This window comes from Erpetoichthys calabaricus, chromosome 3 (genome assembly GCF_900747795.2).
Source record: "Erpetoichthys calabaricus chromosome 3, fErpCal1.3, whole genome shotgun sequence".
Classification (NCBI taxonomy): domain Eukaryota; kingdom Metazoa; phylum Chordata; class Cladistia; order Polypteriformes; family Polypteridae; genus Erpetoichthys; species Erpetoichthys calabaricus.
Genome location: NC_041396.2, coordinates 207,642,241 through 207,662,885, shown reverse-complemented (window position 1 = coordinate 207,662,885; position 20,645 = coordinate 207,642,241). Strand labels below are relative to the sequence as shown.

The 20,645-nt window shown below is 34.7% G+C and overlaps 1 protein-coding gene across 20 annotated transcripts in view; it reads left to right on the top strand.

Annotated features, from left to right (window-relative positions):
* eya4 (EYA transcriptional coactivator and phosphatase 4) overlaps positions 1–20,645 on the top strand; it is a 300,443-nt gene that overhangs the window by 216,301 nt on the left and 63,497 nt on the right. For 11 of the 20 annotated variants that reach the window (XM_028797736.2, XM_051924949.1, XM_051924948.1 and 8 more), the window contains 4 exons: positions 1,749–1,841; positions 15,563–15,629; positions 17,904–18,046; positions 18,134–18,277. In XM_028797736.2, coding sequence (XP_028653569.1) covers positions 1,749–1,841; positions 15,563–15,629; positions 17,904–18,046; positions 18,134–18,277 — 447 coding nt within the window. Of the gene's footprint in view, positions 1–1,748; positions 1,842–6,221; positions 6,339–15,562; positions 15,630–17,903; positions 18,047–18,133; positions 18,278–20,645 lie in introns of those variants that run through there. The other 9 variants (XM_051924945.1, XM_051924943.1, XM_051924944.1 and 6 more) reach the window with 3 other exon arrangements.

The following is a 20,645-nucleotide window of genomic DNA, read 5'->3' as shown; positions in this document are numbered from 1 at the left end:
TAAGTACATGACACAGGGCTAATAGGGACTAATTACAAAATGACTATTACAGAACAGTCAGTTTGTTGCTGATTATTGTGAAAAAGGTAATTAACCAAAGTCAAAAGGTCCAGAAAAGTGTTCACTAACATCAGTTAAAATAAATTTACCAGTGGTATAAACTAAAATAAATTTACCAAAGGTACATTGCATATTATCACTTTCTAATTATTTTTGATTGTCATGCAGTTACATTCAGCATCACTCCCATTTCTCAATAAACATTTAGTCTCAAGCACTGAACTGAGCAGGGAGTTATTCTTGTAAATACACTTTATCAACACTCTATGAAATATATACAGGACTTAAATACATTTTTGGAGGTTGTTACCAACATAAACAAAGATTTTCTTGCTCCAAAAAACAAACATATGCTTAAAATAAAGGTGAAACATTTGCACAGGGAGATTATACTCTGCCATTGGTAGCTGGCAAGTCATAAATATATTTTAAAAAAGTCTTAAAATGTCACTTGAGAATTCCATTTTTTCTAAGAGAAGAGTTTTCTTACATTAGCTCTATATTGGATAAAGATAGACATTAATGACAGAATGGACGGTCAAACAAGTGACAATAAATGTATTTAAATAAAGGGAAGTGAGCCTTTTCTAGTTCTTTCCTTCCTTTTTTAACTGCTCCTTTTTATTATGAGTAGTACAGAAAGTAACACAATCTGAACCACAGAGTACACCATAGAATTTCAGTTGAATAGCCTTTTTCTAGGACACAATTTCTAAATTGACACATACTGATTGATTTATGTTTATGCATGTAGATACTTTATTATTGCATTGTTCAAAACATCTGAGTTATACATATAGCAAAACATTGCTTCCACTGTGCATTTATACTTAGGAATTAATGATAATTGATCATTAACTGAAAGGAAAGCAGGTAATGAATAATTAATAAATTCAATATTTCAAATATTGGCTAAATGCAAGAAAGCTAGTCAAGAAAAAAATCTGAGCTCTAGATTTTTGGTCCAGCTGAGCCCATAAATGTCACTTAAAACACAATTTTCAACACATACTGGTCCAGTTAGCCTGCTTGAGGGTAAAGAGTCCAAGGCTGGGGTACCCTGCCATGTAGCAAACTTCTCTATGATTAATTTTGTAATTTTGTTTTAAATTACAACTGTCAAATTCAAATAATGTAGACTGTATTATTGCACATTTAAACTGCAGATGTAATCCAATACTAATCATTGGAGTTTATTCTATATTACCTCTTCCTCTGTTGACATTTTCCCTTAAGCCGTTTGCTTGACGTATCCATGGGAATGACAGAGTTAAAAGAAGTTATTTATGTAAATCTGGTAATGTATTCCAGGAAACAAATGATTTTAGTACTAAAATCCCTGTACGGGGTGAAGTGGGTCCAGGTAATGAATGAACAAATGATGTGTTAAGGGCTCCCTGATATTACAAGCACCGAAATGATGGCTTTTGTTACAAGTGTGAAAAGCAACTGAAGCAATTTTCATACCACCTTGCACACATCACCATTATTTAATAATTGCCATCATTTCATTCATTGTTAGAAAGCTTGCTTTCCTATGTTGGCTGGTGAAGCAGTAGGGTTTAGCTCTTCAGTTTCCTTAACCTAATTCTTAAAAGTGCAGCTGGGCTTTAAACTTAGCATTCTGACTCCATGTGCCCTCTGGGTAGTTAAATAGCCTTCTTATATGTGCCTGTTCTTCTATATAGTGTCTCTTCTTACAGTCAAAACAGAGCCAATGAACAGTAATGAAGCTGCTACAACAACAGGAGATGGAACACTTGACACATATGTGGGGTCAGGTAAGACATGAATTGCATGCCTCATATAATTTTTGGTTGTCCTGGGATGCAACTTTGTACAAACACATTACTGGACAAAAAACTTTTATGTAACTGCTGAACAGAAACAATCTTCATTTAAAAGCAACATTGCCATTTAAGACTAGTTTAATTTTTTTTATCTATGGAAAGGATTCTATTGATCTTGATTTACACAATAGTTTATTAAGATTTTTATATTATATTGATATAGAAGTGCAAAGTGTTTTAAAAGAATATGGGTAAATACCTATAAAGTTTTGTCTTGGTTGTGTTTAAAAAATGGTCATTATTTCAGTTATCCTCCAGTTGGAACAATGTGCAGGTATAGTGTTTTAAACAATAACTTAAAGGGGAGCTTATACTTAAACTTATACATAAAGCACAGGCTGGTTGAAAGAAGGAAGCCTCCTTGTGAATCGGAAAGGAGTATATGTTTGCCAGTTCAGTACAATAATCTTGGGTCGCAAATCCATGGCACAGCTACATAATACAACAAATCTGATATAATATTGCTTTGTTTGTGTCCATTATGTGCAAAAAAATAACATTTTGATTTTTCTGTCATACTTAAAGCCCAAAGTGTAACTTGCAAGCTAATTTTTGGTGTATGTTTGAAATGCAATGATAGCAACAAATGATAGAATGATTATGTCATCTTCATAGCAAAACTGTGACAAAAGACCATAAGTGACAGTTTTATTCAGAAAACTTAATGCGGTCAAAAATCCCTTCCTTCTCGATCTACTAGAATAGACTTTTTTCTGTATATCAGTTTTACTGTTCCTTAAATTTTGTGCAGTGAATCTGCTTGGTTGGTTACTGAAAATGAATGGATCAACCCTCCTCACTTAAGTTTTGATTTCATCCAGAGCTCTGGAAATTTATCCAACAGAATTCTTGACTTTATTTTATTCCTAGTGTAAATCTGTATATGGCCCAGTGCTTTTTTTAGCTGAACTTAGGTGTATTAACCTTGTTCAATGCTTAGCCAGTTTTATAGCACCTACTCTATGTAGCAGGTTTTTAACCTCTAGGTTGATGACCTACCATCTTCTGTATTCTTCCATTACTTTTTTTTAGGGTGCACACTGTATATTCTGCAATGAGTAACTCAGAAGTGCAGTGAGTAGCACTGCCACCTCATAGATGCAGTATTCTGGATATGATTCCAATGCCAGTGTTAGTATGTAATTATGAGTGTGGGTGTGGATGTGTGTACGAGTGGACCCTACAGTGAAGTTACCTGCCTGGTGTACAGCACCTCGGGGTAAACTCCAGCCGCCCCTTACATATCTATATCGGTTAAAACAGGTTGGAGAATGAGAGGAGATACTTCATCCTTTTTCACCTGAGTTGGTTTGCAAATATAGTTAACAAAATAAATTGCTATATAAAATACAGAATTTTTGTAATAATACAGGTCGCTTAACTTCAATATTTTCAGTTGCTAAGCAACTTTACCCTGACATAACTTGCTGATAAAAAATTAAAACAATTACAAATCTAAAATCTCATTGTGCACATTAATTCTACTATATCACTTTCTGCCTTACTTATTACAAATTTCTCATCTTAAGACGGAACTGCTGATGCAGTAAGCTAGTAAGTTTTTTTTACTTTAAATGAGCTGTTTTCTGTTAGCAGATACCAAGAAAGGTAGTTTTAAGTTCTGCCTTCAAGTTGCTGATCTCATAAGATTATAAATTATTCACTGTAAAACAGTACATTTTATCTGTACTTATGGATGTCTTGATTTAATCAGTTTGTGTGGGAGTCCACATACTTTTAAAATATTTCCAAACATGTATACTTTAATGATCCTAGGTTATGATGGAAAAAAGATCTCTCAGTTAAAATGTCTGATGTCTGAAAAGGAATAGAAGTCTGTCATTTATACAATACATTCTAGTTGATTGTGTGCCAAGCATGCCGTAATTCAAGATGTTTCTTTTGTTAATCACATATTTTTCATTAAAATTGTCTAAAATGTACCTTTGGCAACATCCAACTTGTAAGCTCAGTCATGCAGTGCTTGCATCACTAGGCCATATGTTTTGGTAATGCTGTTCACTTAAATCATTTTGGGTAAAAAAGTTTTGTATGTCTCTGGGATAGACTTGGATTTAAAATCACTTCTAATATATTAATGATTGTATTTTTTAGTACTACCACACAGTATTAAAGTGAGCTATTAGACTGAAAGAATCCTAATCCACCCTCAATAACTCAGTGTAAAAGTGATGTATTATATTATCTCAAATATGAAAAAGTAAATTTCTCTTCAAGAAGTTATGTTGAAACTTTTTCGAAACATAGCAATTATTCATTAATATAATCCCAAAATAAGCACTTCAGGCTTCTGCTTAATTTTCTTCTGCTTGTTGTTTTGCCATATATAACGAACTATTTTAAATGGGGCTCTCAATTCAAATGGCTTTCTTTTTTCATTTTGAATGGGGGCTGAATGCTGAGCTCCTTTATTGAATTAATTTTGAAACATACTGTTGTAATTGATATTTTAATTTTCTTTGTGTTTTTATTTAGAGCATTAGAACAGTCTTGATGAGAATTGGCCATTTACCCCAACAAAAGATCAAGTCTAGTTTTGAAAGTTCCTAAAGTCCTACTACTATTTACCACACTACTTGGTAGCTTATTCCATGTATCTAACAGGGTTTGGGTCAATTCAGGAATGAACTCAACAATTCCAGTTCAAACAAGAAAATGGAATTGGAATTAGAATTCAACAACTACAGGAAACTGGAGGTTATACAAGAGGTGAAATTTAATTCAGTGAAATTCTGCTGAATTCTATTTACTGCTGCTTCTGAGCATTTATTTGGGATTGCATGAACTTTATTTATGGTGCCTTACAAATACGAAGTAATGTATGCAAAATAGCTGATGAAATGTAACTAAATAAAACTGAGATCTGTACATTAACAATTGATAAAGGACAAGTGACACAGGCCATAAGTATCTGAATATACCTTTAGTACCAGTATATGATTACCAGTTCAATGTGATAAGTGCTACCACATAATATATGTCTCAAACCATCAAAATAATGAGTAATGTTCATTTATGTATTTCATTCACATATATTCACTTTTTATTCAATTGAATAATCATCATTTCCTGAAATTTGGCATTACTAAGATTGCATCTCTCAGGCCTAAAAATCTTGCCAGTAATACTGAAAACACATTCCACAGTAGCAGATGAGGCAGGAACAGCTAGATATTGACATGCAATTTGAGCCAAATAGGGGAACTGGTTCTGGTTGTCCTTCAAGTACAGGAGAGGATCAGATTCCACAGTATGGCACGGTAGGCTTAGGTAATTTGGTACTTACTCAGATACTGGTGACTCTGTAGATGTGGATGGGACTTCAGTGTCCATAAATGAAAAAGTTTAAAAGTTTTTCTCTCTATTTTGGTGGTGAATAGCAATCCTTTGTAGGTGCACTTTTGGTGAAGAGAGTGAAAGGACCTTCTTTGTTAGAATGTCTTTGATGTTTTGTCTTTCCCCAACCATGCAATCCAGAGTTCATACATAAATCTGATCCTCAAAACAGTCCAAGATCATACGCAGAAAGCGATCCAAAGTCAATCAAAATCTTTCCAGTCAAACTCACTGGAAATCTACAGTTTCACTCCTTCAGCATAGGGCCTAATTGTCTCTCATTTATACTTATAGGTTATGAACCTTCACCTTGCATGGAATTCTAGGAAACTTGTTTTAATCTAATTTCAGAAAATGTTGTTAGGGGCTTTAATGTGCAGAGTGACACATGAAAATGAGGCAATCAAATTTCATGTTTTACTTTTAATTTTTAACAGTGATTTGTGAAATTAACATGCATAGTGTATAAAACACTTGTATTTCTTTTATATGCTTGTGATTCATGTGATTCATAATATTTAATGTACTGTAGACTATTTAGCAAATTAACTCAAATTATCTTAGAAAGTGGAATTTTATAGTATTTATTTGAATTCAATTCTGTTTCCTGATGTTCCAATTCAATTCAAATTCCATCCCCCTTCAGCTACATGCAATTCTAACTCCAATTCCAATTCCAGTAAGTGAATTGGAATTTACCATGTATTCTTAATCCAGTTCATGAATGGCCCCAATCCTGGTATCTATGGTTCTCTGTGTAAAAAAAAAAACTTACTAATGTTTGAGAAAAATTTACCCTTAACCAGTTTCGAACCTTGTCGCCATGATATTGATGAACTCATTTTAAAATAGATCCATTGTACTAATTCCTTTCATAATTTTAATCACTTCAATTATGTTTTCTCTTAATACTCTTTTGCTTAAATTGAAAAGACTCAACTCTTCTAATCTTTCCTCATAATTCATCTCCTGTAGCCCTGGAATCAGCCTAGTCGCTCTTCTCTGGACTTTTTCCAGCACTACTATCTCCTTTTTGTATCCTGGAGTCCAAAACTATACACAATACTCCAGGTGAGGCCTCATCAGTATGTTATAAAGCTTGAGCATAAACTCATTGGACTTGTACTCTACACATCAGTTATATAACCTGACATTATGTTAGGCTTCTTAATGGATTCTGAACACAGTCTGGCAGTTGATAGTCAAATCCACTACATTCCCTAAATCCTTATCATAAAGTGTACTTTACTTTTCAGACCTCCCATTGTGTTTTCAAACCTAACATTTTAATTTCCTACTTGTAATAATGTTGTTGATGCTGCTGTGTTCTATTGTAATGTTTAGTTTTCAAGTAAAAGGAAAAAAACCAACAACCTGCAATAGCTGAAATCCAAAAGTACAACAGAGCATAGGTATACTGCAGAATATTTCTCCCAAGCAGAATTTCTGAATTTTCAGTACACTGTGTGAGAAATATACTGTAGATTCAGTGAGTGCACGTGTGGGAAGTATACAAATGGCATATGTGTAGGTGGCAAGGCAAAAAACAGTAAAAAAAGACTATTTACATAAGCAGGCAAATGTTAAAAAAGGCTTTGATATAGATACTTTAAAGGCAAAGATCCTGCTTTTGGTAACAGGGATTTGAATGGCAAATAAAAGAAGTACATGTATTTGACAGCTGAAATATTATTTTGTTCCCCTTATTATGCACTATTCTGTTGTATTGTGTATGTTCAAGTTGTTTAGAGATAACTTCTTTTTAAATAAGAAGAGACCATGAAATCAGATAAATTACAGCTCAAAGCATTGTTCAAAGTAAAGAAAATAATTCACATAATAAACTGATGCCAATTAAGATTAACTTTTGGTAGGGAAATTTGTCATGGTATCTTAATTAAAAGTTTTGTCATCCCTGAAAGACTAAGGAATCAACATTAAAAAAATTTCTGTTTCTGTTTATTACAAAAGCATGTATAATTTAAATCAAATGTGGCACAGTATTCTGAAAAGAGAGTACACAGAATGGAAACAAATAAAAAACCAATAAAACCCATTACTGTATACCTCATTTTGGCACTAGTGCTACTATATTTTTCCTGTAAACAACCAAGTAGCGAGATGGTAGCCAGATAAAATAGAACTGTGTCTTGTACAATAAGTATGTCAGAAAGTATTGACAAAAGACATCCTTTATGTTGTTTACAGTATACTCATAAATAATTATTTTATAAAGGATCATGCAGCGTATGCAAGATAAAACTTAGCTTGTGCAGGTAACATGTCATTATGTGTTGATTTCACCAAGCAAAATAATAATTAATTTTTTGAAACATCTGGATTCTGATAGTTCCTTATGGGTTATTAAATTTTTATGAATTATTAAAAGTTTTAAATAAACTTTCTTTGCTCAACTAAAGAAGCCGTCTTTCTGAGTGCTTAACTTTTGGCATGAGGATTTGGACAGAGTAGCTAAACTAAGGAATAACAGCTTTAAGAACATAATCCCCACTTTACTTTGGCTGCATGCCTATAAGATGCTTCAGATGGAGAAAATAGATGTCTGACATCTTGTTTTCTTTTCACATTTGCTTGATTCAAAAACTGCTTTGTGTGTGTGTGTGTGTGTGTGTTGCGCATTAATACATTTCTGTAATATTAAAGGATAGATTGACAGCTTTTTTCTTCCTTCATGCTTTAAAGAAAACCCAAAGACTGTAGCGCTGTATTAAAAACATATGAGTGTTGCTCTTGCCAAAGCATAATTGTCTCTGTAACAGCCAACATACAGTGTTAAAAATAAAATAAGCTAAATTACGAGAAATAAAGAAAAATATGTTCTTTTGGTTAGTTATTAATATCAAATAATTGGTGATTTTTCAAATAAAGTCCAGGACATGCTTGTGGTGGCTTACTTTTGATCATATCAACACACACTCTTGTTCTTTTTGTATTAATAGGTGCCTGTTTTACATTTAAAAAGATGCAATAAAGGGACACAAAATAATGAGTAACACTGTAATCACTGCTAATGTGTACTGTGCCTAGTGATGCCTTAGAAGGAGCATGTGATGATTTCCATGATTTGGCTAAAAGTCAGTAATACCATAACTTTAAAAACTTGGCTTAATTTTAAAATGCTAATATTATTTATTAAAACATTTGAAATGTATTTATACACTGAATAGTGGCAAATTTGGATTGAACGTGTTGGATAGTAGAGTGAAATCTGTTATGTATTAAAACTAACTATGTGTATGTGCAGACAATGAAGCATACCTGGATGCTGTGCTTACTGAAGTAAGCAGTTAAAATCTCACTAACACCAACATACTGAAAGTTGCCTGGTATAGATCCAAATACTCAGGCCACAAGCATAGTGATCACATTTTCTTGCTCAATGTCAAACACACTGTATTCCAAGGGGTTTGAAAAGTGTTCTTTCAGATTATAAAGCCTCTGCTTAATAAAACTTGGATTTTCAATTGTTTATGCTCGAAATTAAAGGGTGATTTTTTTGTATTTTTGAACCATTAGGTTGTTGAGGTTTTTTGTTTCTAATTTTGTAGTATTCTGTCATTTTACCCAGACATGTATTTTGTAAAGTAATATTGCATTTATTAGTTTTTTTTAAAAAGTCTTGACTGAATCTCCTCACAAATGCAACTAATGTGACAGCAGAACAACTATGAAACAGCAGTCCTAAAAAATAACCAAATGTTTATATTTTGAAGACGAAAAGCTTTTAATTTCAAAATACGTGACTCCTGTATTTTAGAGATATGTTAATGGTAACAAAATATGTCTGGAACTAATTACATTTATGAGAGATTTCTCGCAATATTTTTTCTAAGAATGTTTACTTTGTTTCTCCTTTCACAATAACCTTTTTTCTATTTTCATACATAGGATGTAGCTCAAAGTGCTTTACAAAATCTCAAAGAAATAGTTGCAAAAAAAGAAAAACAAAATAAATTAGTTAAGAATAATAATAAATAACAAAAAAATTGATGCAATAACTAACTATAATAATAATTACAATTTACTATAACTAGTATGTGTAGTGTTTTCATGTAAACATGGATTCTAGGCAGCCAGATGGATAGATTGGATGAGAATATCCCAATAATCTCTATTACAGAATAGTAGTTTTAGTAGTTTTAGAATATTCATTTTGAAAGAAATGAGATTTCACATCTGCTAGGTCACACTGTAATGAGAAATTAGATAAGATAACCAGGCTTAAGCTAAATAAGGTCAGTAATCAAACTTAGCCTTGAATCCTTCCTCCAATTTTTTTTTAGAAAATAGTAAAAAAAATATTAAGAAATGTGTGCTTGATGAGCACAAATATCTATCTATATATCTATCTATATTCTAAAATATAATCAATATTATTATTGTACCAGTAACGGCACACTGCACGATAATGTGCACTGAATACACTTGACTTGAGCATTCATAGTATTCATCCTCTTTCTCTGTACGTTTAGCATTCGTTTGCTCAGAGTTTGATGTGCTTGCTGCTTTCTGAGCAGCTCTTCTTTACTCCATCCTAGCGGCCCGCTGCTTCTCTTCTTTTGTCGGCATCTTTTCTCGTTAAAACTGATTAAGTTAGTTTTTGTGTTGCAATTACTTAGTACGTTTTCTTTAATCTTTCACTTAAACTGGCACTTAATCCTTCAGTCTGCCTCAAGAATGATCAGCGAAGGTTGTAGGGAATAAGAACGGCACCCGTACGCATGCGCTGCACGGCCACCCTGCTGCGCGCTGCAGAGAGTTGATTCTACAATAAAATAAAATAAAAATAAAAAGAGTAATAAAATCATCTCCCGAAAGCGGATAGTAGACATCATGTAGTATATGTGTACCAAATTTCAAGTCAATAGGTGAAACGGTTTGCGAGCTACAGGTGATTTAAAATCCTGGACAGACAAACAAACAGCCACGGTAGTGTATTATAGAAGAAGATAACATCAATACATTAATATAAAAGATGGTTTGAAAACCAAGTAACACATATTTAAGGGGTCAAATGTGAAAGCAGTGTTGTCACCAGGCACTGGTGAGTTTTCCTTGGGTGGTAGTTGCAAAATTCATTCTTATCAGCATAGAGATTCTTAAATAGCTGATATTATTGGGCAGTTCTAAATTCAGGGTTTTAATTGGGCACTTAACAACCGGATTGATCTAGAGCACTGTACAAATATTCCAATGCTATACATAATACAATGCATTTTAAAAAATGTACATTGGCCTAATGGACAATGGAATAGAGGAAAACTAAATTTCCTGGCTTATATCATTTTGGAGGAAGTCCTCTTGTGTTTGGAAGCTTTGATTTAGATGCCAAGACTGGTTGACAATGTTAACAAAGGGCTGGTAACCTGGCCAGGGATTGTTCTGGTCTTACAGTTATGACATGCATGGTCAGCTGTGGAATTTTCCTGTTCTCAAAGAAGGACAGGGGCTCTTAGGTGATGTTGTGAAACAATGAGACAGCTATTGAACAATTAAAAGATTGTCCCTAGAAGGAAGAACAGATGTAGAAAGCCATTAAAAAAAGTGTGCAGTCATGACATGGCCAGCGTTTACCAACTGAGTGAGTGAATGTTTACAGACTGGTCTCTTAGCAAAGCTGCTAAATTTCCTAGCTATTACAGACAGAAACAAGAAAAAAGCCATCAGACCTGAGATGGATCTTGAGGTCTGTCATCAACAGTAGGGGTGGCACGTGGACAAGAAGTGATATATTTTGGCAAGGCTAGCTAATCATTTTGTAAGCTTTTCATATCCCATTATTAAATAATTCACTAAAATGTTTAGAAATAATATTCAGATAAATTCCAGACAGATGTCAAATTATTATGAATGCAGTTCTGTTTTCATTTATCCATCTATTCAGTAATTCTGTAAACCCAATTAATTCAAAATTCAGGGCTGCAGTTGATCGGGTGATGATGGTGTGGGTTGAGCCTATTAAGGCATGAACCAACACTGTTTAATGCATCAATGTTGATTTCCATACTCACTTATGGTCGATTTGGAGTTACCAGTTAACCACATATGCATATCTTTGGGATATGGACCAGGGTACTTTCTATCTTCTTGTTCTTGTTCTTCATTTTTTTTCAAAAGAGCTATTTCATCCCTTCAGAATATGTTTATAACATACAGTATTTCTTAAAAATACAGTTACATATTTGTATACATTCCCATTTACTATGGCACCTGTGCACATGCAAATAGTATTTCTAATACAGTACAACAAACTAAAGTCTATTCCAGATAAGCGATGTTATATTTAAGCTGTTCTATATTTGTCTCAAAGATAAGGTTTAGATTTTTAAAATATTACTGAATTTTGAAATACTCTTATTTACCTATATGTCTGTAAATTTCAGTTTTGTTAAAAATAAGGTGAATTGTCTTGCTTTTTATTTCTGTTTAGATATTTAATCTAAAAGTCTTTTAAGTTATTTGGCAGAGCTAATGTGTCACTTCTTAATAGTTCTTTCGCCTTTTTGACTCCTTGGAAAAATTCAAGTGCATACAAATGGCTTGTTATTTCATAAAATTTAAAATAGGAATACTGTAACAATTTGAAGTTTCTGGCATGGTTGCAAGTGACTTAATGTAGTAATAATAATAATAATAATAATATTACTTTTAGGCATTATTATTTTACTTGTTTTATTGTATGTAAAAAGCATCATTTTGTACTTCACATCCTTCTAAACACTTACTGAATGCACTTCATCCAATTTTTGTATGGTCACACCAACTACTTTGCTTCCCAGGTGCTTAATTTAAACCTTTATAAAAACAGTATGAGCTATAATAAGTATGTAATGTGCAGATTTCATGTGAAGTGTTATAAAATATTAGAACTTATTGTTTATTACTTTGGAATTCAGTATCACTACACCATTATAGTCTGATCTAATCTGGTTTATTTTCTCTTACTTTTCTAACCTGCCAGATAACTCAAAGTTTTTTTCCTTATTAAATTAACATGAAAACTGAATAGCACAGCATGGCATTAAGTATATGCACATTGTATACTATTTTGTTGAATACTGAAGAGCAGATTTGTAAAAGTCTGTATGTTAACACTACACTGCCAAACTTAGTCAAAAAGGAAAAAGAATGGAAAGGCCATTTTAGTTCACTAAGTACATTTCTGAAATTAGCATTTTAATTTTTAGCTCTTATTTCCCATCATGCTACATGAAGCAATGTCAGAGATCACACCTTAATTGTCTAGCAACAAGAAAAGAGGGTGGCATTTTATGATAGAGTTCCTGTTCTTGTGTAGGTCTCTGCTTTAACGATATCTTTAGTTTCTAAAAAAAATACTGTTGACCTGCATTGTCTTATATTCCCTAATGCCATCCTTTGCAGTTTTCTTCTGCACAAGTTACACTGACTGTATGGAGAAATCACCCATGAAGTAGTCTGGACAATTTTATAATCAGTCATATGTTAGAAAACCAAGGCCCCAGAATAACTTAGAACATGGACAGCAGCCACATGTGGGATCAAATATTTCTGTTAATCGTTAATCCAGGTTATTATTCTATGATTAAGAGTTCACTTGGAATGAAAGTTAGTATACACATGAATAAAACCTGAACTATGTTTGAGAAGCAGTGGCAAATAGAATAGGAAAGTTAACACTTGGAAAGCAATTACTGGCTGCTAGAGGAAAAAAAGTAACAGTCCAATAGAACATACTGAAAAAATCTCATTGCTGATTATTGTCTTATACGTCTAGTTATATATCACCTGTAAAATTTGATAAAAAAAAATGTTAAAAGTTGGATAACTGTGGAATAATGAATAGCGGAGGTATATGAAACTTTGAAGTACAACTATGATTGATTAGGAGTGTGCAGTTCCTGTGCTACATAATGTAAGGCTTTAATCTTTCAAGAAGTCAATGAATAGCAGATGGGCTAATAAAGACACTCTGTATCCTTGCCCAGTCTCGATCGGCTCTGATGGGATTGGTTTAGTTCTTTCAAGTTTGTAGCTTCAATATACACTTTGCTTCTGTCTTTGTTGAGACAGATGGCAGAAAGAAATACAACTTTATGGCCTTTTTTTAAATATTTTTAGGAGTAATTTGGGGGGTATGACAGGGCTTGTTTAAAACCTGATACAATCATATGGTTGTTTACTTTCATTCTACTGTATTTGACTTAAGTGTACCAAGTTGTGCTGGATTTTAAAACATTTTTGATGTTTCAGCACACACTCCACATATATAATATAATGTATAGTAAAAACAGATCTGCATTGTCAGTTGTGCACTTTTATTCACATTCCTCAGCAGTTCAGCACATAACTCTGATCACACTTCTCATCATTCATTTTTAATCTTGAGACTAGAACAGGAAGTAAAAGTTGCCAAAGCCCCTCTGCACTGTGCACTGCTGCCAGCTCAGGTACAAGCAGGGTTCTGTCTGAGACTTGTACAATTGGGAGTGGAGATGGAGTGTGGGGGTGCAGAGATGAGGGTGAGGTTCATGCACTATCTATTTGATTAATGTGCTTCTTGAAAATGTATCTGCACGTCAATTTAATGTGAAGTATAAGACAAGATGTGGCATTGCAGGTTTACAGTAGCTGTTACAGTTTTTGACTCCAGTCAAGTGGCAACCTGCTGAGCCTGACAAAAAGAGGACCAGACTTTTGCAAAATTGAAGAAAAACATCAAATGAGTACTGTCTGTTTCAACCTTGATTCTTCTCAGATTCAGATCCAGTCCTCTGTGACACTAAGCTCTGTTTTTGAGAAAGTAATTTGAGGTGATCTGACATACAGTTATTTCTTTCTGGGTAAGAGTAAAGAGCACAGAAAATATATTAGCATGATGAAGTATATCTTCTTTTTTAATAGCCTATACACAATAGGAATCTGAAACGTCACTGCCCAATTAATAATTTAATCTCTGACTTTTAACTCAAATTCAGAGGATCATTTTTGCTAAATGTTCAGATAGAAAGCCCACATTTCAAATAATCCTGAAACTACATGAATGTAGGCCAAGTGTTCAAAAATATTAGACTTGAAGTGTAAAGAAGGTAAAGTATATTTGGTTCTTTAAAAGCCCACTCCTTGTAGTTAGAATCTAACTCCTGAATGTCTTAAGTTGTCTCTTTAATGCATTCATCTACCTATGTATTCCAGGACAATTTCATTGTTTTTAATCATGTTTTGTTTTAAATGTATGTAGCTAATTTAACTGGTTTTGATCTGATAAAGGACATTTGTAGACCCATTTGTTCTGACTTGTTACCTTGTTTTGCCTTGTATTGTATTCTTGTGTTGTGTGGCCTATGAAGAAAAGCTTCATTAGTTGGTTTATTGAAGAGGTAACAGAGAGAAAAACTGTGAAGAAGTATTGAAACTGTCCTGTCCAATGTTAAATTTTAAAGAGGCTCAGAAGCGATATTCAAGCCTCTGGTGACTCTTCCTATGAAGTCAGTAGACAGATTTGGAGAGTATTGGAGGTCACAGAGTTGCCGGAAAGGGGTTTGTGGCACTCCCAATATATTTGCAAAAGGACGAAGATCCAAGTCTTTAGAGTCCTTGTGCTTCCTATTTTGCTATATGGCTATGGGACATGGATGCTATCTAGTGACCTGAGACAAAGACTGGACACCTTTGGTACTGTGTCTCTTTGGAGAATCATTGAGTATTGCTGGTTTGACTTTGTGTCGAATGAATGGTTGCTCACGAAGTCCGGAATGAGGTACATTACCTGAATTGTGAGGGAGTGTCAGTTACGACACTATGGCCATGTGACGCGATTCCCTAAGGGTGATCTGGCTCACAGGATCCTCATTGTTGAGGACCCAAGTGGCTGAACTAGGCCAAGGGATGCCCACGTAACACCTGGCTGTGACAGATAGATCGTCCTTTCCAGAGGATGGGACTTGACTGTGTGTCTGCCTTGGAGGTTGCCAACCAGAATCCCAAGCTGTCATGAGGTGGATTCAGCAATACACTATACCAGTGCATGCTCCCTAACCTGACCTGACTTGACTTGACCTGGCCTTCTCTAACTGATTTTGATGAAACGTGATTGTTTAGCATTGTACAACGCTGCCCAAAATTTGAACTGTTAACAGCTTGGTTCTCCAAAGACTCATTTTCTCACATTTTGCAGCTGATGTACAGTATTTCAAACATATTTTTTACAGTTGATGGGAGCATTCTATGTTATCAAGTGCTTCAAAAAGTTATTGGTGAAAAGTTTTTTCTTTTTTGTCTTTTTCTCCCCACAGTAATTACAAGTAGCGGGTACAGTCCAAGATCAGCACATCAGTATTCTCCTCCGATCTACCCCTCCAAGTGAGTCATAGAGCGTGATTACTATGGTTAAAATACCTAGAGAATGTCTTTAATATGTTCATGTTTATAGAAATAAATGAATACATTACCAAGACTTTAATATTTAAAGTATTTCAGACTCATTAAAATGGAAAAATTAGCCTGTATTGTAAAGAGAGTTTTCTTTAGTGAACACAAATCTTAGGTTCTTTGCAAGAACAAAACCTTACTACAACTGTCTACATTTTTTACTAGGTAATATTTAACTAAAACATTTTTGTACATATACCCAGAATAGGATACTGGCCAGCGCATGAATACAATACCACCTGGAATCTTAGAAATCTAAAGATAACATGATATGAAGAGTGATGAATAGTGGTCTCTTAGATACAGAAATTGGTTGAACCTAGAGAATCTTTAGCAATAAAATGTGAATAAATCAATTTTTGATAGTAAATGAAAGTTAAAGGATCTAGTCCAGAAGGCTAGAGTTAAGAAGTGATCTTTAGACCTTATTTAGAGTTTACATTTGAAAGAGCATTATCTTGTGCATTTAATTATATATACTTATTGTCTTTTAATCTAATTCAGAATAATTTGTTCATGAGATCCTGGTTAGAGTTCTGGTGGAACATGTTTTTTTTTCATTTGCACCTTCCTGTGTTTACTTCCAGAAATAAGGATGTATTGATCGTGGTGATTTAAATAAAGCAAACTATAAATCCTAAATTTGTAGTTACCTAAAGTAAAAGCTCATCCATAAGATATGCCATTTTTATGTTTGCAATTGTATTTAAAGGCATTTTTTACTGCCTAAAGTATGTGTATTTGATTATCCATTTCATTAGTTATGCCTGTCTAGTACCTGGTAGAAACCCCCTTTGTCTCCAGAAAAGCCTGAGTTCTTTGAAGCATGGATTCAACAAGATGAGGGGGATATAGTATAGTATATTCATAGTTGAAGTGGTTTATACTAGGGACACATAGAGTAAGTAACCTCAGATGAGGTGTAAATCCATTGCTGGACACAACCACAAACAATCATGACAGGCAAATTATACTTGGTCAGTTCATTTAAATGCTGTGTCATTGTAGTGAGGGGCAAATTTCACATTGGTAGGAATCTGTTTTAGTGCAGCAGTTGAACTCCAAAAACAAATTGGTTGAAGAAAGAAAATGGCACACCCCATAGGAGTTTTCCAAGACTATGGTTAGGAAACTGAGAACTATTACTGTGTATGAGGAAAGCTTCTTTGTCTCACCCTTAGCCATTAGAAACTGCTACAATCACTGCTGACTTTAACTGCTTTGTCACAAACACAAGCTGTATACACAGTTGAAATTTAAATTTTTCATCTTAACTAAAATCTGGCAATGAGGTTCTTTTGAAAATTGTACCTAGATTTATTAAAAGAAATATTTTAATAAACAGCCTTTATTTAATATAGTGCCTTTCTATAGTAACCACCAGTGTAATGTACATTGGAATTAAGTGTATAGGACTGGTGAGCTTTGTTGGGCTGAATGAACTGTTCTCATCTAAATAGTTCTAATGCTTGTAATTACAAGTACAATTGTTTACATATACAGTATGATTTAGTAGTTAACACATGAGCAAGTTAATTGACTCCCAATCACATAGTAAGTGCTTGCTGGGGACTGAACTGGCAACCCTATAGTCACAACCATTGTATTACTTTAATATTTAATTTTATATAACATCCAGCCAGGTTATGCTTTATATGTAATAAAATGTTTCATTGATTGTTGGTAGGGATTACAACTAGTAACACACAGCTCTAACGACCCAGGCTCAAGCTCTTGGTCACTTACTGTTTCTATTAAGTTTGCAAGTGTCTGTGTGGGTTTTCTCTGGGTTCTCCAGAGAACTGTGTGTTAGGTTGACTGGTAACTCCAACTTGGCCAAGTGTATAACCTGTAATGGAAAGAAGTTAGCCAGGAAAATGGATCTAGTGATGATTGATATATGCCAGATAGTGTTTTGTGTAATAATGAATACCTGGTTTAAGAAAATTTGCTATACATTTAGCTCTCAATAGATTTTTCTCTATTTCTCTATTAACTTATGCAGATGTATGTTTGCAGTGGTGCTAATACTGAACATTGCCCTATATATAAACAAAACATGCAGTTTGTTGATGGTTCTTATTAAGTGTTTTGTGAATCCTGTTACTAGACAGCATTCAGTAATATATTTTGTGTCAGTAAGGTGTTACTTTGTTTTTGTCTGGTGTTTACCAAAGTATTATTCTCTTTGTCTTGTGCCTGCAGGCCATATCCACACATTTTGTCAACACCAGCAGCTCAGTCAATGACAAGTTATGCAGGGCAGACACAGTATTCTGGAATGCAGCAGCCAACGGTGTACAGTGCATACTCTCAGACAGGACAGCCCTATGGGCTTTCAACTTATGGTAGGTCCAGATGCAGGCTACAGTGCAGCTGCATGTCCATGATGACCTAAATTAAAAGAGTAACTGTAAAATGTTTTTCTCACTCAGATTTAGGTGTAATGTTGCCAGGGATCAAGACGGAAAGTGGCCTTCCTCAGACACAGTCCCCATTGCAGTCAGGATGCCTTAGCTATAGTCCTGGTTTTGCAACTCCCCAGCCAGGCCAAACACCCTATTCCTATCAAATGCCAGGTGAGTAGTGCTGTTTTGTACATGGATTGCTTTTATTTATTTAAATAAGAGTAGTCTGGTAATACTGCCTAACTAGATTTGTGGCCTGCTATTAGCAGAAATAGCATAGGAGAACACCCTAGTATTTGTGTGTGTCCACGTATTGGTGTTAGTACTAGAGGTTTTTCCTGTCATATGAAAAAAATAAGTTAGTGGCAGTGCAGTGTAGCTCATTACTTTTATATTTACAGAACATGTCTAGTGAACAAATGATGAGAACAAACCATTCACACCAGCATATTCCTGCATTGCCATTGGCACCACTTAATAGACTCATATAATAATTAAATCAGATGATTTAATGCTGATTTATTTTTTTGCCAATGATAATCTGCCTGTAATAAATAGGAGTTTCCCTTCCCATTACTATAGGCAGCATGATATTATGGATATAATAGACAAGTAGATTTATTTACATTTGCCAGGGTTTCATTTTAAATGTGTTATAATGTAATAAATAATGTACAGTGGAACCTCGGTTCACGAACGTCTCGGTACACGTACAAATCGGTTTACGACCAAAGTTCGCCAAACTTTTGCCTCAGTTCACGACCACACACTCGGTATACGAACAAGCCAGTTTCCCTTTCGGTTTGTACATGTTCAGTCTCTCCCTGTGCATTTCCTGTGCAGCGAGCAAGAGAGAGGGAGTGAGAGAGCGTGACACACACACACACACACACACACACACACAGGCAGCGCGTGAGAGAGAGAGCACACACACAGGCAGCGAGAGAGAGACAGACGCGCACACACAGGCAGCGTGAGAAAGAGAGACGCACACACACAGGCAGCGCGAGAGAGAGACAGACGCGCACACACACAAGCAGAGCAAGAGAGAGGGGGCTGGACGCATAAGGAAGGAAGGCAGTTAAAGAATGCACTGGGCTTGATTTTGTTTTCACTTCTGTTTACAGCGATCGGTTCGTAGCGTGCATTGTTGCAGTGTTACTTTTCTTGGTGGTTTATTAAATTACGGATTTTTTCAAATGTTCATTTTTTTCCCTGTGCTTAAAACTCATTAAAAAAAAAAGTGTTTTTAGCCAGCGGTTGGTAGCGCTATAGCACAAACTATTGCAGTGTTAGTTTTCTCTGTTGTTCAAGGTTTTCTCAGTGTTATTCAATGTTTTTACATTTAGTTTATTATTACGCTGTGCATTCTGTGGTTTAATTAACTATATTTGTGCTTAAAAACTTTTAAAAAAAATATACATTTACATACAGTTCGTATGGTCTATAACGGATTAATTGTATTTACATACAAATCTATGGGGGAAATTGCTTCGGTTCACGACCAAATCGGTTTACGACCAGGGTTTTGGAACGAATTATGGTTGTGAACCGAGGTTCCACTGTATTGGTCATTGGTCATTTGTAGGGTGTAGTAACTGAAATTGCTACCTCGTGGTCTGGTTTCAGATCTTATCTTGGTCACCTTAGATATTAAAAGCATATTTTCTTCATTTATTACAGTTTCCCCTCAAATCTTGATAGTATGCAGATTAGGTACCTTTCTGACTCTACAATTCAGGATTGGTTCCCACCTTGCACCAGATTCTATTGGCACCTCATAGCCTTGCATTAGAATAAACTGGTTCAGTTTGTAAATGATCCATTGTGTCTTCTGTTTTCCCTTATTTAACCTCTTTGGTGTTAGCCCCCAAGTGACTCTCAGGCTTTGAATTCTATGTAAATATAGTTATTTCTGATTTCTACTTAAGTTAATTTGTTTTAATGAGATATAGAGCAGTAAGCCCAAATTGCTCTCGGGATGGAATTCTGATGCTGTCTTACGGATGAAATAACATCATACCACAATTTTTCTACACATTCTGCCTCTCTGTGGTAATTCATCATATTCATTGGTTAGGCGGCGCCTTCAATAAAACAAAAACGCAATAGTGCATAAACAAAAAGCTTTTAGAACAAACTGAAAATAAATTATTAGTTGAATCAAGCGATAGTGATGACAATGTGAATTAGTAATCAGATGTTAACACAGATGGTAAAACTGACACTGTACGACTGAATCACCCCGATATGCCCATTGAATTTGGTCACCCGAAGGTTCACCATGGTGCAAGTAGCTTCTTGGAAGAAATACAAAAAGAATGCAATTAAATGGAAGGACAGAAAAAACATCAACCCCCCATAACTACTGTTCATAGTGCAGCGACTGTCAGTGTTTATGTTGGGGAAAGTCACCAAGGGCCTCATGTATAAACAGTGCGTACGCACAAAAATGTTGCATATGCCTGTTCCCACACTCACATCGCAATGTATAAAAATTAAACTTGGTGTAAAGCCACGCACATTCTCACACCAGCAA